The 21315-nt window shown below is 28.3% G+C and overlaps 2 protein-coding genes across 5 annotated transcripts; both read right to left on the bottom strand.

Moving 5' to 3' along the window:
- Positions 1-11013: 11013 nt before the first annotated feature.
- On the bottom strand, positions 11014-14616 carry LOC111039049. Its single transcript, XM_022322331.1, has 4 exons — positions 13441-14616; positions 12783-12905; positions 12524-12676; positions 11014-12445 (listed from the first exon to the last, which is right to left on the bottom strand). Exons 1-4 carry the CDS (start codon positions 13574-13576, stop codon positions 12186-12188), a joined length of 672 nt encoding a protein of 223 aa, XP_022178023.1. The 5' UTR covers positions 13577-14616; the 3' UTR covers positions 11014-12185.
- Positions 14617-17566: 2950 nt separating this feature from the next.
- LOC111039048 lies at positions 17567-20525 on the bottom strand. Of its 4 annotated transcripts, none has more exons than XM_022322327.1 (8): positions 19842-20525; positions 19656-19724; positions 19042-19080; positions 18337-18444; positions 18171-18280; positions 18032-18093; positions 17826-17946; positions 17567-17762 (listed from the first exon to the last, which is right to left on the bottom strand). In XM_022322327.1, exons 1-8 carry the CDS (start codon positions 19941-19943, stop codon positions 17747-17749), a joined length of 627 nt encoding a protein of 208 aa, XP_022178019.1. In that variant the 5' UTR covers positions 19944-20525; the 3' UTR covers positions 17567-17746. The 4 variants fall into 4 exon arrangements, with proteins under 4 accessions (XP_022178019.1, XP_022178020.1, XP_022178022.1 ...); XM_022322328.1 differs by having other exon boundaries at positions 17836-17946; XM_022322330.1 differs by having other exon boundaries at positions 17875-17946; positions 19842-20520.
- Between the last annotated feature and the right edge of the window lie 790 nt (positions 20526-21315).

Below are 21315 nucleotides of genomic sequence, written 5' to 3'. Positions count from 1 at the left end.
AATAACATACTGTTGATAGATATTCGTCAATTGAAGTTTGACCATTATTAAATTTATTAATTTCGTAGGTTTTCGGGTTTTTTTTTTTTTGGTTTTAGAATTTTTGTAAATTTAAAGAGTTTATTTAAACTTCTTAATTAGTTTAATACATGTTTCTATTTGAATTTCTTTTAACTTCTCTATAAACATGTAAAATGTTAAACTTTAATAAGTTAACAGTTTTGTATATTTTACAAATGGGGCAAAGCTGAAGTTATACCTTGTTAACATAAATAAATATATTCGTATGACAGACTAATAGAATAACGCAGAGTACAAACTACACGCACAATATATTATAGGTACTATGTAAAGAAAGTTATATTATGCCGAGACGCAGACGAATGATTAGGTAACTTTTTTAAAATGTAATGACAATTAACAAATTATCCAACGTCTAACCTGGCAAATTGACAGTTGATTATAGTTATTGCCTATTAACAGTATATGCATTTAGCAGTTGAGCTTGCGTTTATTAGTCTGCGAGTTTCGGGATCTGCAATGGCCGAGAACTAGATACAGCTTCAGATGATAAACAAGTAACAAAATAATCTTATAACTAAATTTCTTCCAAAGTCCAAAACTATTCGTGGACACAAATTTAACTCAATACTACCAATAATACTATGAACTCTCTTTAAAATTAAAATATAATAAAAATCCTACGAGCTGCAATGGGTAATAATCTTACTTTTAAATTGTATGTAAGGAAAATTCACTCTAATTTTCAAACTGATGCAGCTAAGCGTCATCTGTTGAGCTTAAAAATTGATATGTTATTCAGGCAGTTTACCAATCACGCTTTAAATGACCTTTTCATATACATATTGCACTCTAAACATTTTAGGGTTGATAAACCTATTGTGCTCTAAAAATTTCCGGGTCGATAGAACAATTATTGCGCTCAAAACATTTTACAATACCTAAGAAAAACTTATTAGTTAGTTATTTAGTTATAAATGTATAATTGTATAATAAATGAATACATTAACTGATTTTTTTTGTGAGTATCAATATGCATAATACATAATCTACTTCTATATATAAAGGAAAGTGTACTTTAGCAATAATCAAGGCAGAGCCGAACCTATTTGAGTCATCGAATTGAAATTTTGAGGGTAGCTTAATATTATAATGTCAACTTCCACTAAGAAAGGATTTGTCAACATTTTGATTTTAAAGGGTTGAAATCGGCAAAAATAAATTGTTTACGTATAAATTGTATACCTATATCTAACCATTTGTCCGCCTAACTATATGTTTGATCGGCGTATAGATATGAATTGTTCCGAGGAGTAAAATTCTACAATTTATCTATATCTATCTATGTATACAAAAATAAATCCCTATTTTTCTTAGTCGAAGCATAACGCTTATCACTTATTATTTAAAACAGATCCAACTTTCTTCTATCTAAGATATAAAATAGTTAATTTATAATTTATTAGTATAATAATATAATAATAATAACAATACTAATATTATAATAATATATAATACACGGGCAACGCCGTGACGGGACAGCTATTATAATTTGAATAAATAATTTTTTTTACATTTACTTTCAAAATAATAATAACGCACTGATTTAAAAAATGATTTTCTGGTAATCTCTCTAGATTTGTATTTCTCAATAACAGAATTAATTATTAATTTTTTTTGTTAAGTATGCTCCATTTGAAATATATTTATTTTGTTCTGAACTATCTATTCTCATATACGTACTAGTCTGTGTTTTAATTATATTACGTATTTGTAAGACGGAGACGACACAGAGGTATGTATATCTTAAATACTAGATTAAATTGCTACTGTAAAAACGTTTACATCCATGAATATAAATCTTAACCGATTTTTTTTTTTTGAATTTTTAGAAGTATGAGTTTTTATTAATTAGTGTCAATATAAATTATAAATCTCATTATCTCAACGTAGTAACATCCACCTTATATAAAATAATACATATCATATGATCTATATCATGTATGATAGCTGCAGTTTGAGGCGAAAAGAATAATTGGATTCATTTTTTTAAAGGCGAAGTTAAAGTTTTCATTTTGGATATTTTACATTTAGTTATAAAAAAAAGATTTATTTTATGTTATATGTTCTTAACACATTTAAGGAGTTTAATATAGGCAACACATCTTACAAGTGCACGAGTGCGAGTCGTGTAAAAGTGTGCAATGTGCATAGAAAGCCTTTATTGTTATGGTAAAATATTATAGTCTGTGTTGTAAATTTATAAAATAAATGGTGAAGTGCTCCCCTACATGTACCTAGACATTATTTTATGTCAATTACGGGCTACATGAATAATATTTATGATTTTTTTTTTTTGTAATATTATCAATCTTTTTCCAATACTGTATTAATTGTGTTAATCAAATAACATATTATAATTTGTCGTTACAGTTGATTAAGATCAACTTTTTTACATTTATAAATTTAATTTTTGCTTCAATAATATTCAAACAATATATTTTACAAAACTGGATCACTATAATAGTTTGTATAATTGGTTTAATATAAGTTTGTTTTTGTAGAGAGCATAGAATTGAAAAAATAACTAAATTGTTCGTAAAATGTCATTAGAATTGCCTATATTAAAAATATTATTTTATAATATAAAAACAAACTAAAATAAAATAATATGTCAAACATTTCAGGACAGAAAATTCTTTTTAAGCTTCTGCAGAAAAAACTCCCAACTCTTCACACTAACTGAAATAATAATATCATTAAAAAACATTATATCTCAAGTTGCTATATAAGTAATAAATAATAATATTTAATGTGTTTTTTTATCAATTTATAAAGCAAATTATCAACGTTATATTATAACAGATAATTTGAATACATATAAATACCAACGTTTTTACAACAAAAATATTTCATTTAATCGTAGTAAGTATGTGTTACAACTATTTTACCTCTTGAATAATCACAATAGTACATGGTTAATTGTTTTTATTGTTGTACATAACTAAGTTTCTGCGGGGTAATTTATTGAGGGTTGTAGGTAATTCTGAAAAACGAATTCTAATTTTAATGTTGTATTATGTATTTTACGTAAAATATTAATATTTGCTTTGTATTCTCTCACTTTTATAATTTATAAAAATTGGCTTACTCAAAATTTGATTACACAAGACTCATTGCAAGTTTCTGAAATAGCAAAATGTTTGTTGGTAATTATTTAATAAAATATTTTAAAATATATATTTAGCATGATTATTTAATATATCAGGTATAAATATGCTATATGCAAGTATGTAGCTATGTCATTAAGATATAGGTACATAAATAATAAATTTATTATCAATATACAATTGAACATAATTTATTGAAAGTAGAATGTATAAATTATAAAATCCAATTTTGTATCATAATATCATTAAACATTAATAGCTAGTTTAGTATCAAACTCTTTTATTTTTTAGTATGATGAACGTTTGAGTAACTTTATTTACATCAAACTACAGAATTGTGTTTTCACTAAGCAGTATCGCATAGTTTTATTTGTTACATGTATACTATAATATGCAGTTTATGTAAAAAAAAAAGTAGTTGTGTACATCATTGACATTGCTTACATATCAATTATATTTAATGTGTATAATGTCTACATAATTTGTGTGCCATATTAAATTAAATAATATTCATAATGCCGTCGATGAACAGTTCTGTCAATATTTCACATTACATAGTTGCAGAATTATTTGTGTTTTATTAGATATTTAAACACAAATATAAGCTACTCATATAGTAGCTAACTTTATTTAGGTTTTAGTACCAATCAATATACTTATATTTAATGCAGTATTTGTAGCAACACATACTTTTTTTATTGGTATCTAATAGAAATATAATGTGTGTAACATAGCAAATTCACAGCAGATCACATTTATTTCAAAATCTAAAGTTAAGATTATTATCTAGGGCATCTCATAGGCGTTTTATTATATTTTAACTTTGAAGTGAGTCTTAAGTATTTTAAAAATTGTAAATTGTTTGTTGGCCGACTGTGCCATGTTTAAGATTAATGCGGTTGATGATAGGCGGGTACCCCTGTTTGTACATCTTAAGATACTCATAACTCACTTTAAAATTGAAATATATTATGTAAATGTAATAATTAGATAAACAAAAAATAAATTGTTTTTAAGAATTTAAAACAATTATATTGATAACTTTAAAAAAACGAATAAAATATCAATTGTTTTACATTACATTTGAATATAACTTTCAATGTACAATAGTTATAGATACACAATGTTTTAATATTCATACAGTATAATTTAACTCGACTATCATAAATGTAAAGCTTTCTTCTTATCAACTAGAATAGACAATATTATGTTTATTTGTATGTAGTTTTGCATGCATATTCATAAAAATTAACACTAATACTTTTATCAATTGAAAATATTAAAAACAATAATATTAAAAAATAGTTATTCATAGGTTCATAAAGTTTGAAATTACAATAAAATCTAGTTTCTTAAGACCCATACCAGTAAAAATTAAAAATATACAACACTTAAGATCTAGGTTCTTTTAATTTAACAATCTTAATATTATTAGCACTTTTTATATGTGATATGTCTTGTGGAGTGAGGAATATGAATTGGTTTTTACGATTTTCAATAGCCATCATCAGCAGCTGAGTAGTGGCTAATCGATTAACATTATCCATGTATACATCATATTCATCAATGGAGTAAAATGGCAATTGCATGTTGCTCCATAATGCCAAAATTAATGCAACTGTAGCAAATGTCCGTTCACCGCCAGAAGCACATGAAGTACTTATATTATTAAACATTGATATTGCCATACGTTGTTCATGTTTATTAATTTCGAGTTTGCCCTTAATTTTGCGTAGTAACAGCATCAAGTCGAAAGCTTCAATTACTTTCAATCGAAAGTACTCAATATAGTTATCAAGTGCTGTTGTACTAAGATCGACAGAATTCTTATTGGATTTATAAATATCTGCAATTTGTTTGTATAATGCACTATCTTGTATATATTGTTCTTTTCTCTTCTTATAATCTTCTCTTAAGGCTAGATGGTTTTTACCTGTTTTCTTCAACTCCATTTCTAATAACCTGTATCTATGGTTGGTTTCTTCTATGTCTCTCCTTATATCTTGTTCAACTGTTTGGATTTTTTTTCATAAGTCATGTATTCTATTACTTCTTTGAAATTTTGTTTCAACACATTTTTAACATTTTCAAGTTTTTCCGAGTACTCTTCTGTCACTGATTTTGTTTCTTCAATATGTTCACTATATGTATTGGCAGATATGGCTTTATAAAAAAGATCGTACTTCTCATTTGGTTTTGCACTTTTATGAAATGTTTTAACCATTGCTTGATTCATGACACATTTTAGATTATCCACTAATATATTAAAATGAAGTGTCAAATTTTTAAATTCATTTTTATCAACTTTAACAACTTTATTATTTTCAATTAAAAATTTATAATTTGTGGATGATTCAGTAATTTTTCTCACTATAGTAAATAGTCTAGACATTAAACAGTAGTTTGTGTCGTCCCCCCGTTCCAGTTGGGGTACGCAAAAAGAAACTAGTAGAGGAGCTCCGCTCCCTGGCGCACCCCCCCCCCCAAATCGTGTACTGTATATATCTAGAGAGCTTAATGTACAGACTGTTCACTAAACTGTCTATACCTACTAATATATTAGTCTAGCTCTGTATGATACCGCCATATACATTATGCAGTCTATACTGTAGATGTTGATATTATATTTAAAATATATTTTTACTCAATACCTACCGCGGAAGGAAAAGTATAGTCATTAAAAATCATAGCTGTTTAAATTACAGGACAAACAATTGCAACACTAACAAGTCATATTTATAATTCATCAGTACTCAGTATCAAATCATACTGTATTACGTGCGTAGTATTAATAATTATAAGAATTAATATATATTTATTTGTCAATAAATAAATATAATATGACGAATATAGAACAATTTAAATTTGTAATTGGATTGCTCTTTGATTAACGGTATTTTTAATTTTTTAAATATTATATGTACCTTATACATAACATATTAATTATACCGGTTGTATCTTATGTCACTGTACTCGAGGTTATTTAACAATATAATGGAGCGATGAGATGGGATCTCGAAAAAAAACAAAAAAATCATTTTTTCTTTTTTTTAACAAGAAGTTTTTTTATAACAATTTCAACATTTTTGAACATTCAGTTGTTCCCACAGTAAAATCAACTTTATTTATTCAAATAATGACAATTATAATATTTTTTTAATGGATTCAAGTAAATCTTTTTTTCTGAAAATTTTTCTAGTAAATTCTTCAATTTTGGTTCACTAGTTTATGAATTATAGTTCTCTAAGCTTTAGTTAATGCACTAATACTTTGAATTAACATAATTGTTAAACATTTTACTTATTTGCTATTTTGTTTTCTTTCAACTATTTTTTGATTCACTAAAATTGGTCATCGAACGAGACACGCTTAAAAAAATTTGGGAGAAATACCTACGAAATTGTTGACAATCATAATTCAATATATTAATTTTAACATATAATCATCAAAATAAGTTACACCAATGGGGACATTTGTCCCCGAATGGGCAAATATTGATCTATTTAGGGAGCGGCCGTGGCACCGCTTTAACACGGTGTAGTATTGTATCAAAGCATAGAATATAATTAATATTATTTTAATAAAACCCTGGTTGTAGATGGACAACCATGACTTAACCATGAAGAATTATGTGCTAAGAAAAATCAAAAATGTGGATTTATTTTTTGGTTGTTGGAGGGGGGGGGGGGTAAAATTATGATTGGCCCAGGTCGCCAAAATTGTAAATACGGCCCTGGCTTTACACTTTTTTATCACAGTTACATTTCTTGCAAAAGCAAAAATGTATATTCTTAATTCTTTAATATGTGGCTAAGTTAATAATGGTATAATGGAGTTCAATTATTGACATTATAATATGTTTTTGTATGGGGGTCAAAAAAAAAAAAATTTGTGTAATGAAAAAATGTTTTTTGTTTTCTTCCCGTAGTGATATAAACTTGGAATTTAAACCATAGTTTCCCTATAACCACCTTGCATGCAAAGTCTGATTTTAGGAGTTAAAATACATCCTTTTTTGTCTCTTTCGTATGCTTACTACAAAATTTTATTTTATAACGTTTTTATTATAAATTTACAATACTTACTTGTTGATAAAAAAAAAATAATCTTCAAAATCAGGACATATTTATTATCTTATGTTTTTCCAAAAAGAGAGAATTTTTTTTTATATTAATAATGGAAATCTGTAATTTTAAGTACCAACCTATAATAATATTGAATATTTATGAAAATATATGGTGAACTTCATTATAGCTTCACGTGGGAATTAAACTAATTTAAAAAATAATATTAGGTAAGTACTTGCCTGAAGATATGAAAATTACTAATTAGAGTGAGACCAATAACGACAGTATTGAGAGTTCATTTCTGCAGAATTGGAAAATGACAATTCGTCACTAAAAACTTTTTTTTACCTCCATACATAAGACATATTAATGTCAATAATCGAACTCTATTATACCATCATTACCTGTACCCCGTACAATGACATAAGATACACCCTGTATATTTTATAGTGTATAGATAACCATACGTTTTTGAGCAAATCGTAAGGGCATGAGTTTTCTTTTAACGCTGACACATACCTCGAATTAATTGCTTACATTATAATATAGTAGGTACCTATTAAGATATTTAACCAGAATTGTATTTTCACGTTAGCCAGGATCTCCGAGTTCTAGGATTACGTAATAATAGTTTTGGTATTAAGGGGAAACCGCGCTATCGATAATAAACGTGATATACAACGACGGAAAGTAGTTACGTACCTATACCTCACCCAACGCTTACCTTTCGCCCAAAAGGTTGAAAAGGTAAGAAGTCCTTTACTGCCGAAAATAACGAAGCGCTCAAGGCGCAACTTTGAAACTGGTTACTGGTTAGTGATTGTCGCCGCTACCGAGACCGTGATCCAATTATGCTATAATTGGAACACATCGATGCCGCCGGCACTAGCTGACCCATATTTACGTAATAGTATGTATAGTCATACGTATTTCAGTAAATTCCCGAGGAACTCCCGTATTTAAACAGAATTTTTTCCCCAACGCACATCAAGCGCAAGCCCAAGAGCACAATTTCAACGAAAAAACAGGGGGTGCTGAAACCCTTTTAATATTGTGTGTGTAATTTTTCTTGTGAAGTTTCGTAGTAGCTGGCCAGCCGTGCACCGACGAATTTGAGGGTCTTTATACAATATCTTCTATTATTATTATTTCATATCTGCCCTCATATTATCATAGATGTATACGAGGTAATAGCTCAAATAGCTATTCCTATATATTGTTATATCGCCACAAATACAGCGATTTAATTATTATTATAATTTTGAGTTACCTACATTTGTCATTAGTTTCTTAAGCACACGCATCACCTACACACTAGTACTCACAGATCTTGCCCGGCTAACAAGTCCAATTTCTGCAGAGTACTAAACATATTATATACATACAAATTAAGGTCTCCACACACTGCAGCGGTAGCGGTAAAAGAGTCCGCGCACAATTTACCTCCACCATAGCGGCAACGCCAAGACAAAAGATTGGTTGCATTAGGCCTGTCGTCTGTCAGTGTGTGAGTATAGGTAGCGCAAGAAGCTAAAAAGGTAGGTAACCGGACATACAAACAGATTAGAGATTTGTTGTACTAACGACAAGTTAAGTGTAAAAATCTCATTAAATAATTATATTTAATAAAACTATAAAATAGAAAATAGAAATAATTTTTGCATATTAAATTTAAGAGGACGTCACATCCGCATGTGTTGTCTCCGTCTTACAAATGTACAACATAGCAAAAGCTGTTTTGCGTGGGACAACTTTTATCTTTCTGTGTTTGAGTGGCTCCAAAATTGTTGAACATAAACAGTAAAAAGTTATGTATGCAACAGCGTGCCTTTATTTTAGATAACATAAATACAATAAAAGTTATTTGATTCTAAATATTTTGTTTTTTTGTTCTTTTCATTTGCTTATCAAAAATGATTGGATAGTGTAATTAAAAAAAACAGACTGTTGCACAAATTAAGTTCTTCTTTGCGTATTGTGTACATTAGGTAGTTTTACAACGAATATGGTGCGAGAAAAGTTGTATCTCGCAAAACAGTTTTTGCTATGTTGTACATATAAGTTGCTTTCATTCATTCAAATTTCAACATATTTCAAAATTGTTTTTTTTCTCTGTATTATAAATAGATAACTCTACGAATGGAATATTTTCGAATTTTAAAAAATACTGTACTAGAATATCTGCATTATGTACCAAATTACAGCTACTGACTTTCCAATTAATTAACATACTGTAGCCTTTAATATACATAGTACCTATATTTATATATATATATATTCAATTTTGTATCTCATCAAAAAGTATATATTTTTTACTAAAACAATTGTTAAATTGTGAAATTATATTTTATAAAGGCTGTACCTATATATTATTGTATTTATATTAACTTGAATAAATTTAACATAAAATAATTCTATCTGATAATTAATACCAAGTTTAAAAGATTGGACTCTAGTAAAAGTTATGAAAAGTAAAATTTGGCTGGACCAGCAAAAGGGTCAGTATCATTTTTTAATTTTTTTTTTTTAATGAGCTTTTTGAATTACAATGATTAGCTTGACAATTATTGTAGTAAACATTGGACCAGTTAAACAGTTAACATTACAATATTAAATAAGGAAATCAGCTTTCAAAATAAATGATATTATTTTATCAATAACAAGTTCAGAGTTTGAGTTAAGAAGAGGGCAAAACCTCTTCGGGCCTGTGTTCAATAGTTTTGCACTTGGAATGCAATTTTTAAATTATTGGATTGAGCTCCTCTACTTAAGGTACCGTTGAAATCTTGTCAAATTCTGTCAAAAACTTCTGTTTTTAATTCTAACTATTTATATTAATAATCATCACATTTTTTATTCTGAAAAAATATAATTGTTATAATTTAGATTGCAATGATTATTATCATTTTCAAAAAGAGGGTAAGTGGATGTCTCCCTGCAATACAGTAGCTTACAAGTTTATAAGGTCCAATATATTAGATTTATATTATTTTGTTTTTAGCATTTAAACGGAAATGTTATTAATTCAATTAAAGCCAGGTGCATAAATTGCCGCAGTGTATGCATACCATATTTAATATGTTATATCTAAATTATAAGTTGTAAGTTTTAACTAAAATAAGCAGACATTTTATATAATAATGAACAATGGATATAGATTATGGACATGAGCTCAATTAAGGAGACTGAACCAGTGAAATAGCATGCCCTCAAAAAAGTATGAAAAGCCACCCCCTTTAAAAAAGTTATCCTCTGAACTCACATAACATTAAACCATAATGAATAAATAAATAAAAAGTGGGTAAGTTTTCTGGTGTATTTTTAACATATGTAACTGAATTATATATAAATTAATAATTATTTAGTTGAAATGTACACATTTATTTATTATATAATATTCTAATATCAATTATGGCCCAGGTTGTTATTTTTATTTTGGGACAAAATCTTTTTTTAGTTATTATAATATTTAAGCTTACCAGAAATAGCACTCAATAACTAATAAGAGTGAAGCATATATTATAATATATATATTTATGTATAAATGTATAATATAGTGTATTTATAAATCTATTGTTAAGTGCTTATTTTCTACATGTAGGTATGAATGGTCTTGGGAGTACTCTCATGAACATAAGTTCAACAAGTAGTTATTTACACACACACAAGTCAAACACAGATGAAACCCAATCAAAAGTCGTATTGATTATAAATGTATTAAATGTTTATTTGTTATCAATTCAGGTTGAATGTTTTAAAAATACAAATTAAAAGGTTTTAAAAAAGCAGTATAAATAATAATAATGTAAATGATATGTACTCTTGGTATGGCAAGTATGAATTCATAATTATTGAATTTATACATAAAAAACAAATCAATAACATAGAAAAGCTTAAAAAAATATTACATTGTTCAATTTTGCAAAAAAAAATTAAATAACTTGTTAATTATTGTTTATATAAAGCAAGAAAATTGAATATCACATGTCAAGTGAACTCTAGTTTTATATTTTCTTTTAAACACAAATTTACTAGTTTAGAACATTAATTAAACATCTACATTATATATCATAAAAAAAGGAGTATATTTATTAATTCAAAGAATTACTTTACTCAACTACTGTACTACTGTACTAAACAAATGGCATGGTGTAATTTTAAAGCAATCATACAATCTAATTGTGAGGAGTTTTTAAACAGAACAACTTAAACCTTTATACAAACAATAATTATGCAATAATTAGGGAGAATTTATTTTGAACGTATTACAATTTTAGTTCACAAAAATTTAAGACCCACTTAACAGATAAGTATAAAAATTCATAGTGACTTATTATGAATTACAAAAATGTAAAAGTTGTGTTGAATATTTTGCGCAAAGTGTGTAGCAATAGCTACTAAAATAACTTAGAATTAAATGGACGGATTATTGTTATTCTAGCTATAAAAAAAATATACATTAATTACCCTACAAATTTTTTTCCACAAATTCTCAATAACCTTTTATTTTTAGTCATAAGAAAAATTAAAAATCAATTATTGCTCATTTAATAATTAATAATTATGATGAAATTCATAGATTTTAAATTAAATACTTAAGATTTTTGTGTTCACAGGTTGTATATACCTATCCAATATCAATTGCACATTAAATTCAAAGAAAAATTTATAATTAATTTATTAGTATGTCAATAATTACATAAATGACCAAATTTCTTAGTAAAATATTTGTGTTTATTGCCTCCACAAGTACTTAAAAATATTAGCAGTAATTACATTATTACATTTTTCAATAAGGGGCATCAGAAATTTTGGTACGGACAGCTGCCCACCCTGCCATATGCAAGAACCGCCACTGCATTAAGAATAAATTAATGAAAAAGTAAAGAATTTGCTGATAGAGATTTGAGAATAAAAATTTGAATATTTATATGTCGGTGTGAGACAATTGTTTTATGTCATCTGCATCACAGTTGTAATTGGCTCTTTGAGTAGCCTTTTTTTGACGTTTAATTTTATGTACCCGTCCCTCTATTATATATAATACTCCACTGCAGTAAAGGGCAATAGTTCCTGCCACTCCTACTCCATAGCTCCATCCTATGTCATTGTGTTCCCAATCTGGCATCCATACTCTACTGTCTCCATCGATTCCAAATATTATCAGAGCAATGGTACTGCATACAGCTGAAAATAATATTTTTTAATCAATTATGAGGTATGTTATACAATATATATATAAGACAACATAACACAATGTCTTACCTGCAGCTATGTAAAGTATTCCAGCTGTGAATAGAATTTTAACATAACGTTCATAAGCTCTATTTAGATACATATAAAGTATAGAGTAGAATAAACCAAACACTGTTAAAAGAACACAAGTTGAAAACCAAAACTGAGTAGCAATATAAAAACCTAAGAAAAAAAATTGTACTAATTAAAATGTTTCTCACAAAAAAAAATATAAAACTTTATTTAGTATGGATGAAATGTAAAATAAAAAACAAATTTACAAACAAACCTTTGAATAAAACATCGTAGATAATATAATATTCTTCTTCGAACACCCACCAACAACTATGGAATTTTGTGTCGTACCAATGATGAGAGTCCTCAAATTCTTTAAAACATACTACCCATAAACCTGTGGATGAGAAAATAGTTTAACACATTGTAAATAAACACCTTATTTCATTCACTTTTGTTCATAGTTAGTGTAAAAATAACTTAACATTATTGATTTCAGTAACTTGAAACTATCATTATTCATCAATATTTCATTAAAATGCAGTTTTATTAATACTAATAAAAAAAACCAGCAAACTTGGATAGTATTATTATCACAATGCTTAATTAACCTAGAAACCTACTTGCAGATTATTTTTAAAAAAAAATTATGTTTATACCATTTTAACAATTAAAAAAAAAAATTTGAGATGTTGATGTCAGTCATTAAGTATCAAGGGAATGAAAATTATTATAATTAAGCAGAGGTAGAAGGTACTACCGATCTAGATGAGAAAACACAACATTTAGTTCGAGATACAAAAATCTGATTACAATAAAATGCACAGTGTTGTATTCTTTCCGGAGAACAGTTAATTATTTTCTAAGCATTTGGAATTCGCTCAATGTTCAAAAATATTAAAGTGTATAATATCCGTGCGCGTTATACTAACCGATCCTTTCGAATTTCGGGTGCTTTAATTTCCCATCCGTAACCAACCAGCTCTTCGTCATAAACGCCAACAGGACCAAAAACGCTCCCAAAACCGACAGGCCAACGGCAGTCAGGCCATTTCTAGACTTGGCCATGGAAATAACTGGTACTTCAAGACGCGGACTAAAGATTTAAGTTTTGAAACAAAAAATAAAACTATGAGTGTTCTACAGGAGTCTATGATCTCGGTGGCTTTGTAGACGCGGACACGAGCGTCTTAAGACAACGCTTATCAGCGCAATACTTTTACTCATCAGTATCACATTAACACAGGTTGCCTTATCACATAGTCAGTTATAATTGCATTTTAATTTTTGTAATTTTTTATACTTTATAACTTATATTTTAAAATATTAATTCTGAAAATGAAAATAAAAAAATATTTCTGAGACCGAATTTACAAATTATCTACTGATTCTTCAAGTGACGAATTACAGATGGTTTCAATTAAATTTGGTTCACCCTAAGGTAAGGATGACAATCTGATACAAAAAATGTAAAAAGATATTAATTTCAATAAAATTAATTGTTAACTAAAAGAAGAATAAAGAATCTTTTCGACACGTTAGTTAGTAAGTTAGTATTTAGTAGTTAGTTTTAGGTCTATGGGATAATCCGCAAATTCAAATTGAAATACAGTATTTCGATGTTTTTGATAACGGCCCGGTGCCAATAGATTATGCATAGATAATAAAAAGATGGATGGGACCATAGCCATATTATAATAGATTTTATTATTATATGTTAAATATTATATTATATTACATATTTAATTATATTATATGTCTATGGATGCGACGTCATCATAGATTGAGGTCACTATATTTTTGCAGTCGTGAAGTGATAACAAATTGAGGCCGTTTTTACATTATTGTATAATACGATTAAATACATAATATATATACGTGTATAGACTGATCGTTGATACACGTATAATTTGGCCTCAACCACAGGTATAGCTGATAATAAACTTGATGGCTAACTACTATACATTGCCAAGCAGGACGGGCGAAGCCACTGTTTCAACATAAAGGTTGTGGGCTTTGGTATTTTCTTAAGTCCGCCTATAATTGATAAATTAGGTTTGTAGGTTGATAACATCATACAAAGAGCACAAACAATACATTTTTTCGGCATCGGCTGTTATCACTAGTCAGCAATATAATGTATTATCTGTATCGGCTGTGCCTATAAACTACAGTGGACGGCGGCACAGCGCTGAGAAAGAGAGAAACTAGTGGACGAGGGAGAAAGAACTACGCCTTTGGGAATATACCTAGACATTGACGGAGCCGAGAGAGAAAGAGCCTTTGGGACGTTCCGGAGTTTTTTCGCTCACTCCATCTCGTCCCCGTTAACTGTCGGAAAGTGTCGGTGTAGTAAGCGCCGACCATTAATTTATGGGCACTGTTGTCTGTTACTGATAGGTACTTGACGAATCTTTGCAAAAAGCTGCGACTGTCACTTATTAACGCCACCAGACTGCTGCTATAGTAGTCGGCGCCGAGTCGTTGACGCAGTGACGTTATGTGCTGATGACCGACGACAATGAGGCTGGGGCTATGCACGGCGGATTCCGCGGCGTTTTCCGTCAAATTCCAAACGTATTAATTTATATCGGAGTAGTTATAGACGACAGATGTAATACGCCGCATTTTCATCCGCGGCGGAAAACGCCGGTCGGCTTGCGTTTTGGCGGACGAACGCCGAAGTAATAAAAACGCTCGACGGATCCGTTCTGTATAGCTCGTCCGTCGGAAAACTCCGCCGTGTATAGTCCCAGCCTAATTAAGAGGACTCTTCGCCCGCACGCGTTGTCTCTGTCTCACAAATGTACAACATGGCAAAAACTTGTTTGCGCGGGATAGAACCACTCACGTATGTAGTCCTGGTAGGGACATCAAAGGCTCATACAACATAGAAGATATATATATATAACATTTTCCGTGTCGTAGACTCGTAGATGTTTGATATCGTTGATAAGAAACAAGTTATAATACTTTTAAAAATCTGATATTATTACGTTTTCCAAACTTAAATAACTCTTGATATACTAACTGGTATTTTCGTAAAAATTAAAACTCTACGACACAGTTAAGGTTCGCTTCTATTGATGCTTAAAATTTGGTTTCTTGGTTAGGTATAAGTTGATAACTGAAGCTTTCTCGGTTCTTTCCCTCGCGAAACTGTTTTTCCTGTGTCTTACATTTGAAAGACGGATAAGGCATAATATGCGGGCGTAGGTTTATAAATTATAATAGTATTACAAATTAGTAATAAATTACAATATATTATTACATATATTATATTACTGATAAGTGTCAAGTGATAAAATTTTAATTTGCTTAGTATATAGTCGATAGGTACTCGATAGCATAGTGTTGTTTTTTTATACATTTCCAATTTCGATGGTTACAATACAATTTAATTACTATCAATTAAAATATATAAATAAATACCTAAAAGTCGTAATTTGTTTTAATAAAACTATTTTCATTTTAATAATAGTTAGATGTATTATTGTATGTACATCAACTGTAGGAAAGTAGGTGAGAAAAAAAATTATCATGTTATAAGCAGTAAAGGCCACCCACAAGTATGTTTCATTTAAATATTATATAGCCTCTCCAAGTCAAAAACTGAAATTGTACCTATGTTAATATAGTGTAGCTAGATAGTCTAATAGTGATGTATGCTATCCGGCTGTCATTTTTGGATGAAATCTATTGTGTATATTGCCTATATAACTATATAACTAATAAGTATCACTATTTACTGTCAGCGAGTAAAAAGGCATTGGTTAATATTGTAATGTTGATTGGCGCTATGTTCGGTGGCTGATAGTTTCGGGTTGCAGTGTTTACCACAAATATTAAAATGCATTACGATTGATGATTAACGTTCTACTACAACTACTCTGAATCTGAATTATCATTTATCATGCAGTTAATACTTACTAGTAATTATAATGAACTGTCATGGTTAATGCCAAATGGTTATTACAAAAATTAGCTACTACAAGTAAGCACATATTAATGATGTACAACAATTGAATTTTACTTCTAATTTAAAAAATAATTAAAATTCAATATGAACTTTTATCAATAAATGGTTTGCAAATACATGCAAATAATGACACATCGATACAATCATGGTTTAGTCTATTTTAGTATATTATTTTGCAAAAATGTAGTACAGTCAAACATAATATACATAATACAATCTATAATTTTTTCACATCTTTTTAAAGTTAAACTTATGTTGAAGAAGTACTTGAGATGGTACTTATTACTTTACTTTATTGCTGTGATGAGAAAGGGGTAAGCATGTGTGGTTTTAAATTATTGATTGATTATAATTTCTAAGTTGGTGTGATTTAAATATAAGATTAATTATAAAATAATAATGGACCAAAATATATATAAAAAAAGGTTACTTTACAATTTACAATTAATTTTTCATTTTAGATTCTGAGTGACTACCTTTTACAATGATGTGTGTGTGTGTGTGTGTTTCTTTTGTCTGATAACTTTTTTAGAGTATAAAAATGCATAATTTTTTAATTTTAACATCTTATACGTAAATTGTATGCATATATTATATACTAAGTATGAGAGTTTCTTTAAAACTATTGGTATAAAAACATTTTTTGTGCACATCATGTTGCATGTCTATATGTAAAAAGGTAAAGAGCGAGTCAGCTCAGAATCTAAAATGGGTGTTAGCTTACTTGGTGATTGGTGAACTATCTTAATATATAATATGGATTATAGTTTAATAAATGGGTAAATAATTATTAGTAAGTTAATTGAATATTTAAGTAATTGTTGTTTAAATTAGATTTTCTTAAATAAGAATGTCAAAAAATTCTTTTTTTGACTGACTTTCAAATAAAAATTTAAATTATGATATTCAACTTAAAGCCACTGAGAGTTATTCAATATATCAGTGAAATATATTTTGATTTAGTATGAAAAAAAAAAAAAATAATAGTATTGACATAGAATAATAACTTATAAGTATATTATAATGATATTATAATTTATAATATACCTTTTTTCAAAAATTATTTCAATTTCAAGAAATATTTTTAAGCATTAATTTTAAGTAGTTTGAAACTTTTATAAATTTTTTATCAAATTTCTTTAGTACTATGATATTCTGTATAGTGTTTGTGTATCTTTCTGCTGATAACATTGTTAATAAAATATCAGTTTTTGCAGAATAATGGTGTGTGAGTATATCCAATTTTCCAAAGTGTTCAATCAAGGTTGACGAGATCTGTAATATTGAATAAAATATTTTTTTTGATTATATTTATTATTGAGGCAATTATATTTATACTTAATATAACTTGTTTCAAAAGTAGATGTTGACGACGACTTTTCCTTACCCTTCTTTGTTTTTTTTTTGTGTTGACCATTTTCGGGTTTCAAGTTTGATGAGTTGAGCTTACTTGGTTCGCCTAAATTAATATAAGCATTTTAAAACATTTTGTTCATTTTAAATTTTGAAATTTATATCTCTTTAACTTTTTTAACTTATTATACCTGGAGATTTTTTCTTTAATTTGTTTCCCAAATCTATCTCTGAGTTCTCAGCCAAAATTGACCTTTAAATATTTAGGTATATTAAACATTAAAGAGTACACTATTTAAATACTATAACTAAATCTTTTTATTTAAATACCTAAATATAGCTGCAACAACACTAGAATTATCTTCATTCATTTTTTTGTTAAATATATCTGATAATTTATCAACTTGAGATGTTAACTGGTCCAATCTATTTGATAAAATCTGAAATTCAAACTATAATTAGTATTTTTCTAAGTTATAAATACATTTTATATTACTTGAAATTTAGCATTTGGGTCATCTGGCAGTCTATGAACAATAATTACCACAAGTTCTACATTGCAACAAATTTGTTCCTCTTCAGCATCGTAGATTATTTTGTTATTCTATAGATAAAATAATATAAATAGATAAATAAGAAAGTATTTGATCCTATAAACATTGAAAAATGACTGTCTAAAGTTGATAAAATCCGAATACTTAATTAGCTTTTATTGAAAGTAATTGAAATATTTTAAGACTAATGTATGAACCCAGATAGGTAATTATCTTATACTAAGTTTAATAATAGTTAATAAAGTAAATTCACTCTTATATTAAAGCTCAAGACACAAAATTAGTTGCAAATATACTGTTGTACATTTGTATAACAGGGCAACATGTGTAGGTGGAAATGCTATTAAATTATCAGAATATACAACAATATTTTTAACTTTTACAATTTAAAATTATTTACATCTTCAGTTATAATTTACTGAGCTACATTTATATCAATCTATTTCATGTGTCAAAGCAGTATTTAAAGTTGCAGAACATGTATAAATAGTTTCATTCTTTTTAAACTTAAAATATGAGAACATTTCAACGATTAGTTTCATTTACCACAAAATTATAATTAAAAATGAATAGCAACGATTTAAACGTAGTTATAATTATAATCCTAATATTAATCATATTATATAATATTATTTTATGAACTTTACCTTAAAAAATTCAAAGTCATCATCTGATTGTATTTCCATCTATAAAAATATTTTTTACTTTATACACTTGAATACAAAATATAAGTGGGATTTACCTATGCCAATTTCCAAGTAAAAATAAATTAAATACCTTTATATAATATGTTATTTTAACTAACGGTAAATAATTTAGAACTGGGGTAAAAGGCCATGTCATAGGAGGTCTGTGGTCCAAATCCAAATCATAGAGAGATTTAAATAAATTGACCCCAAAAATATTTTTAAAATTGTAATATGTTCTGACAATGCAAGTAGGTATAAACATTCAGTGAAAATTTCATGCATGCACATTCTCAGGAATATTTTTATACACAAAAAATTCAAGATTTTATTAAGGTGTTATTATATTATATTATAACTTGCTAAAAATTCTTCCTTGTATGTGTGCCTAGCGTACTCGCTTGTGTCATGTAACATTTTTTATTCCCCCACACATTATTTTAATTTTTAAGTTTGAAGCATTAAGTCCTAAGCCTGTTACAGCCATAGTGAAAATATGTGCGCCAACGAGTTGTAGCCCATCCTTGCCCCTTAGATACTAATTGTCGACCCCTATAATATTAGATTTATCTCACCATCTTTCCATCAGCTACTGGAAATAATACGACGATATCGTCTATTTCATCCAATTTTAATTCATTTTTCTATAAAATAATTAAAATCAAAGGTAGATTAATTAGATTGAAATCAATATGAATTAGTAAAATAAATCTTCGGTTAATAATATAATTTTGAATAAAAGTATTGATTTATTTACTTACCAGGCTTTCAACGAATCCAGGTAAATCTATTGGAGGTTTTATTTTCATTTCAAATAATTCTTTTTTACAGCGAATGTGAAATGAAACGAAATGTTCAGTCATGGTTAAGTGGTATAATATTATTATAAATGTATTATTTTAATTTTAATTAATTGATTAATTTAACTAAGACGAAAACTGATATCGATAGTAGGTACTTAATCATCAAAATGAACAAATCGGCATTCAATTTTAATTTTAAAAGTGAGAAAAGTCATAAGTTAAAAGTGTTCTATTACTTTATTATAATTATAATCATTGATTTGGCCGACGTCGCTGTATGATATCTACGGAGTCCGTTTCCGCGATGACAAATGATCGACAACACAAAAACAATAGTTGATTAAATATATGGATGGGGTGTACCATAAAGTAATTACTTTGGGCTGTACCACTACAGATAAAGATTGGATTAAATCTGTTTCATCTGTTCTGCTGTACCACAAACTAAAAAAATATAACTAGGTGTATAATATATGGCTGAATAACACGGTCTGACGCCGCGAGTCTGCGACGGCAATCCGAGTTCCGTCAAAAATCAATACTTAAGGGTGCAACAAAAATAACAGCTGTTAATGTTTACATCGTTATCATTTGTAAAAAGGCGTCGCCCTTTCCCACAATTTGAAATCCTGTTTGGCGGGATGAATTAATTTATTTGCAAACATCATTATAGTATTATTATTTTATTTAGTCATGATTTAATATTTTAATACACCTATATCTTAAATCATGGCTGTATTAAATAACTTAAAGATACATAATACCAAGCCAACGAGTCTAGACCGTTTGGCCGAATTCGGTGATTACGGTATTGCGACACCCGTGACTGTAACTCGGGTTTTAATATACGTATAGGTACAACCACTTTAACCAGGCTCGTTTCCATGTTCCTCCGAGTTTCAGTTTCAGACTTAAAATCACTGGTAAACCAAAACCTGAACACAACCAGACCAGTATCATATCTATATTGAATAGTGATGATATAGGAGGTATTGTAAGTCAATGGGTAGGTTATATAATTCCACATACTCATTAATTAATTAATTATGGATGATCTTTGGTGTTGTGTGCATGGATGTATAATAGAGAAATAGTGATAATAGTATAATACACTGCGTTCCACGATTATAGATAGTATACTATCTATAATCGTGCTGCGTTCTAAAGGCACCGTTAATATAGGTAACAGTAAACTCTATGTATATTATAATATATTATCAGACCTTAAACTCATAGGCCGAGCATTGTGTAGAAATGGTAGTCCCGCGGTCAATGTGTGTACCTCTGATCGTGTAGTTCCCATAGATCTTATACTAATTATACTTAGTTTTGTTTCTCACTTCTGCGCATGTGCACGGATGGCATCACTTTTCATAGTTGAAAACAAAAACAGCATAAATATGTAATTATCGTGTCGTATCATAATTTTCAA

The sequence above is a fragment of the Myzus persicae genome, unplaced genomic scaffold (genome assembly GCF_001856785.1).
Source record: "Myzus persicae strain clone G006 unplaced genomic scaffold, MPER_G0061.0, whole genome shotgun sequence".
NCBI lineage: Eukaryota > Metazoa > Arthropoda > Insecta > Hemiptera > Aphididae > Myzus > Myzus persicae.
The sequence above is the reverse complement of the archived record's forward strand: the minus strand, read 5'-3'. Positions and strand labels throughout refer to the sequence as shown.